Source organism: Dendroctonus ponderosae, unplaced genomic scaffold (assembly GCF_020466585.1).
Source record: "Dendroctonus ponderosae isolate FM_Combo_2020 unplaced genomic scaffold, Dpon_F_20191213v2 Dpon_F_20191213_10, whole genome shotgun sequence".
Classification (NCBI taxonomy): Eukaryota; Metazoa; Arthropoda; class Insecta; order Coleoptera; family Curculionidae; genus Dendroctonus; species Dendroctonus ponderosae.
Window position 1 is genome coordinate 4502923 of NW_026017111.1, and position 5886 is coordinate 4508808.

Below are 5886 nucleotides of genomic sequence, written 5' to 3' on the forward strand. Positions count from 1 at the left end.
GTCTTCAAAGAGCAAAAAGCCCTCACCAGAGGCCCCGCCCACTTCACGCAGTGAGGTGATGGTGAAGTTTGGAAAACCTGTCCTCCAAGTGCCGTTTAAGCGCATCAAAGTCTTTGTGCTGTTGTTCGTGTTGCTGTTCCTGCTGGTGCTGATCCTCTCCTTCAACCTGCTGTTCACCGCAGTGAAGATCCGAAGCCACCTGGGCTCGTTCATCAACATGATCTCCAGTGGAGATGGCGAAGTTTTGCCCAGTCTTTTGGCCTTGCCGGTGTTCCTCTTCCTGTGCCTCGACTGCGCCATATTCTTCTTCATCTACAAGATCTTCTCGAAGAAGAAGAGCCCTGGAGTGAATCGGCTGCTGTTCCTGCTCATCCTAGTTGCCGCTGTCTTGGTACTCCATCAAAGCTAGATTTTCAATCGAATTGTAGCTGTTCTTGGACATTCCAGATGGTGATCACATTGATAATCGTCTTTGTGACGTTGGGGCACGTTTTCGGATCGAGCAAGAGCATAGAAGATGGCATCATCAACGCAATGGCAAAATACGAACTGAATTCGCTATACAAGAAGCTGATTGATCGGCTGCAGATCGAGTTCCAGTGTTGCGGCAGCAACAAGTACGATGACTGGTACAACATCACGTGGCTGGAAAAGTCCACGTCCACCAAGTAGGGAGGGTGAGGAGGCCAATGGGCACCAAACTAAAAAGCTGGCGCTTTCAGCTCCAGCACCAGCCAGAGCGGAAAAACCCCATTCAGTTGCTGTGCCATCAAAACCAAATTCCCTTGCATTCACTTCGATATTGAGTCCACTGGGGTCAACTACTTGTACACGCCCGAGTTCAACTTGAGCATATCAGGAACCGGATGTCATACGAGGATAGTCGAAACAAAGCGCCAAATCGGCATGGGCATTGTGGCCAGTCTGTTCCTCTACATGTTTTTGGAGGTAGAAGGGAGGCAGTGTTGCCTCAGCTGACGAAAAATCTCTTTTTTCAGTGCCTGTTGCTGGTTCCTGCTAGATTTCTGCAAACCGGCCATTCGGTGGACTTCAAGTTCGAGGGCAACAGCAAGAGTTACATTGTGTGGCTGATTGGCTCGTATGCGGGCAAAAACCAGAGCAATGGCCCTCCAGAACCTCCGCCAGTGCCGCCTGATTTAATGAATTAGGAGCATTTTATTTTTCTTTTCTGCTTGTTGATTTTGTACTCAATACACAGGCATTTGCTTCGAACGTTTCGCTAATRCGTATGGCTACCATCTTCAAAGGCATGTGCGCAGCCAAAGCCCAGCTTCCGTCCGATGCGCTGTTGCCATYTACGAAGGAAASTCTCTAGGATAAAGTTTGGAGGTTTCGAATTATTTTYCCCATCTTCGCGCCTTCAGWTTTTYGAAGYTTTCTCTTCTTGTCCACCYGAAARCGCTTTCATCCAACATTTATGGAGAAACATCAGTTGCTTARAGGCTGAAAGTTTCGATTCTCTGCCATCATCAGACACTTGGAGATATATTTTCAACTTCCTTACTTTTGTGACTGTCTTTAATGAGATTTTTGCTGCGTTTCGGCCAGAAACTCGTTTTTCAATTTCAAAACGAGCTGAGAGTAAAAAAGTTTTTGCGCTGTAACTTTTATGGAGGAAATATGGTTCATTATACTTTTGAGAGTTTCGGTTTTGTGCCATCATCAGATTTTTTTCCAGAACACTCGTTTATTTTTCAAGCAATTTTTTGATTAGAAACTCATTCTTTGACATTSAGAAAAACTATAAATCTTTACATTTCTACTTTTATTGAACGAAATCGTTTTYTAGGCGCCTTGAAGTTTCGGAGTTTTGCCTTTATCAAACACTTTGCAAAGCATTTTCAACATTGTCCAATTTTTAGTTCGATTTTTGCTGTCTTTCGYTCAAAAATTCGTTTTTTGTACTATTAAATGCTAAAAATCATCGCAAAAATGCGTTTTATGAAGGRAATATGGTTCTTTAAACTTCTATCTAGCGAAAATTTTTTCCCAAAAATTCGTTAGTTTTTTAAACAATTTTGTGATTTCGATCAAGTAAAAACAGTAAAATAAAGTTTCTATAAGTACTTTTGGGTTTTTCCTTCTGAGAAAACCGACAGAACATTCAGTTCAGAAATTGACTAAAGTGCAATCGAGTGTCTCAAGAGAGGACRGGCTGAAAGTTTCGATTTTCTGCCATCATCAGAGACTGGGCTCTATATTTTCAACSTCTTTACTTTTGTGACTATCTTTAATGAGRTWTTTGCTGCGTTTCRGTCAGAAACTCGTTTTTCAATTTCAAAACGARRTACWAATTTTTGCGCTSTAACTTTTATGGAGGAAATATGGTTCATTAARCTCTTGGCAGTTTCGGTTTTGTGCCATCATCAGATTTTTTTCAGAGCACTCGTTCATTTTTCAAGMAATTTTTTTWATTAGAAAMTCGTTTTTTGACATKGAGAAAAAGTATAAATTTTTACATTTTTACTTTTTATTGAACGAAGTCGTTTCTTTGGCGCCTTGAAGTTTCGGAGTTTTGCAATCAAACAYTTTGCAAAGCRTTTTCAACATTGTCCAATTTTCAGTTAGATTTTTTCAGTTTCCCRTTCAAAAATTCGTTTTTCGCAAYATTAAAAGCTAAAAATYTTTACAAAATTGCATTTTATGAAGGAAATATGCTTCTTTAAACTTCTACCAAGCGAAAACTTTTTTYCCAAATTTCGTCAGTTGTTTRAAAAATTTTGTGATTTCGATCAAGTAAAAACAGTAAAATGAAGTTTCTATAAGTATTTTTGGGTTTTTMCATCTGAGAAAACCGACAGAACATTGAGCTCAGAAATAGACTAAAGTGCAATCGAGTGGCTCATGAGAGGACTGAGGCTGAAACTTTCGGTTCTCTGCCATCATCAGACACTGGGCACTATATTTTCAGTTTTCTTACTTTTGTATCTATTTTTAATGAGATTTTTGCTGCGTTTCGGTCAAAAACTCGTTTTTCAATTTCAAAACGAGCTACACATTTTTGCGTTGTAACTTTTATGGACGAAATGTAGTTCATTAAACTCTTGCGAGTTTCGGTTTTGTGCCATCATCAGATTTTTTCCAGACCACTTGTTCATTTTTCAAGCAATTTTTTTTATAAGAAACTCGTTCTTTGACATTGAGAAAAACTATAAATTTATACATTTTTACTTTTTATTGAACAAAGTCGTTTCTTTGGCGCCTTGAAGTTTCGGAGTTTTGCCTTCATCACACACTTTGCAAAGCATTTTCAACATTGTCCAATTTTCAGTTAGATTTTTGCAGTTTCCCGTTCAAACATTCGTTTTTCGCAATATTAAAAGCCAAAAATCTTCGCAAAATTACATTTTATGAAGAAAATATGGTTCTTTAAACTTCTACCAAGCAAAAATTTTTTTCTCAAATTTCGTTAGTTTTTAAACAATTTTGTGATTTCGATCAAGTGAAAAACACCGAAATGCAGTTTCTATAAGTATTTTGGGGTTTTTCCATCTGAGGAAACAGACAGAACATTGAGCTCAGAAATAGACTAAAGTGCAATCGAGTGGCTCAAGAGAGGACGGAGGCTGAAAGTTTCGATTCTCTGTTATCATTTAATTAGATTTTTGCTGCATTTCGGTCATAAACTCGGTTTTCAATTTCAAAAGGAGCTACAAATGTTTGCGTTGCAACTTTTATGGACGAAATGTGGTTCATTATACTCTTGAGAGTTTCGGTTTTGTGCCATAATCAGAATTTTTCCAGAACGCTCGTTTATTTTTCAAGCAATTTTTTTAATTAGAAACTCGTTCTTTGACATTGAGAAAAACTACAAATTTCTACATTTTTACTTTTTATTGAACGAAGTCGTTTCTTTGGCGCCTTGAAGCTTCGGAGTTTTGCCTTTATCAAACATTTTGCAAAGCATTTTCAACATTTTTGTCCCATTTTCAGTTAGATTTTTGCAGTCTCCCGTTCAAAAATTMGTTTTTTTGTAWTATTAAATGCTAAAAATAATTGCAAAATCGCAATTTATGAAGGAAATATGCTTCTTTAAACTTCTACCAAGTGATGTTTTTTTCCAAATTTCGTTGATTTTTTAAACAATTTTGTGATTTCGGTTACCAGCCAGGTAAAAGACACTTAAATGTAGCTTCCAAAAGTGTTTTTTGTTTTTATCGGGCATTAAAATCAGCCGACTTAGAAGGCAAGAAACTTTAGCAAAATTCAGCTGAATGTTTCAAGAGAGGACAAATTTCTTTTGCGCCCATCTTTAACCACGATAGTCAAACCGGAAAAAATCAATCGATGCGATCAAAACCAAAGTCACTCAAGTTAGGTTTCTCATAGTGCTTTCGGTCTCCTGCTGCCTAAGAAACTGGCCGAGTTAGGAGGCAAAGAGTTGGACTAAAGCGCAATTGAGTGTCTCAAGAGAGGAGTTTTCCGATGGCTTCAACGGCGATACTCAGATTGAAAAAGCCTGAAGCACAAATTGAAAGAAACTCAAATAGATTCTAAAGTTGCTTTCAATCTAAGAAAGTGTCCGAGTTAGGGACAAGAGAAGTTTATTTAAGCGCAGCTGAGTGTCTCTAAAGAGGACACTTACCTCTTCCTGCGCAACTTCAACAGTGATGCTCAGATTGAAAAATCCTCACGAGCAAAGTGAACGCACTCAAAAGGCGTTTCCAAAAGTGTTTCGAGCAAAAATGGCCCAGTTAGGAAACACAGAAGTTAATAAGTGTATCAAGAAACAACTGTTTTGTTTCCGCTCAACACCTTCTTCTTCTTCTTCTATCAACCCCTTTGCTTTTGTCCGCCTGCCGGCAGAAATTGCTGAGTTATGGAGCAGTGAAGGCAAGTATTTCAAGACAGGACATTAATCTTTTGCGGGTACCATCATTAAATTCGTATAGACGACCATCTGAAGACCCTTATATCCATTGGTTGTCATATGCCCTAATAGCATGTGAGCTAAAGAATTGAAGAATAAAAAAGGTTCCGAAAGATGGAAGATTTACGGCTGTTTCATGAGAAGACAGGTTCCAATCGGACGGCCTGAAATCTGGACAATCGAACGGGCGTTGGTGCTGAGTGAGAACCTTCCGCAAAAGTGTGCACGTTAACAACAGTAGGAAATGATTAATGTGACCTAGTTTTTAGTGGAAATTAGCAGCACAATACCGTCCATTGATGATGGAAACAATGGGCTCAGTGTAAATAGTTGCGTAAATAAAGGAGTTTGATGAATAAATTGGCCTCATACATACCAATCGGTGTCGATGTGGAGCGTGTTTGTGGCACGGAAAAGTTTTCCGGAAAAGCGGGCCATTGTTCAAGGTGCACTCACACTCACACTCACACACGTGACAACGGAAACTCGGCTGCAACGACTGTTGGAAAATGCTTTTGTTTTGCGTGGGCTTTTCCATTCAGTCGTCATGGTGACGCCACAACACAGGTCGAACGCTTTCCATTGTTTTGTCCGCGGATTTCTGGACACCAAACAATTGAGCGTTTCACTTTCCGGAGAACGTTTTCCATTCTTTGGAGCATAATGGAAAGATTCATTTTCACTTGGTTTGGGGGGTTGAAACTGCATTTGTTGGATGCTCAATTTTCCGGGGTTTTCACCGGGGTTACGGTGGGTTTCCTCCAAGGGCGGATCCAGGGGGGGGTCATGGGGGGACCCCCCCATTCAATTCTCTATCCAACGATGCCAAAACGAATTATCTGGCTCAAATGGTTCTTGAGAAACTTCGAATAAAGGCCATTTAGTTTTCTCTGGAATGATGTAAAAACGAGCGTTCTTGCTCATTTTGCCTCCGAGAAATGAGCAAAAATGGGACGGAAAACATGAAATTTTGGCATAATCTTGCACCTAAGTGT

The 5886-nt window shown here is 39.4% G+C and overlaps 1 protein-coding gene across 2 annotated transcripts; it reads left to right on the top strand.

Annotated features, from left to right (window-relative positions):
• Positions 1–1233, top strand: LOC109545671 (peripherin-2; the record flags this gene model as incomplete). 2 transcript variants are annotated; one of them, XM_019916483.2, is given in 4 exon segments in its annotated part: positions 1–391; positions 448–668; positions 723–948; positions 999–1233. In XM_019916483.2, coding segments are annotated over 4 exon segments (1009 nt in total), but the record flags the coding sequence as incomplete, so codon positions are not given.
• Between the last annotated feature and the right edge of the window lie 4653 nt (positions 1234–5886).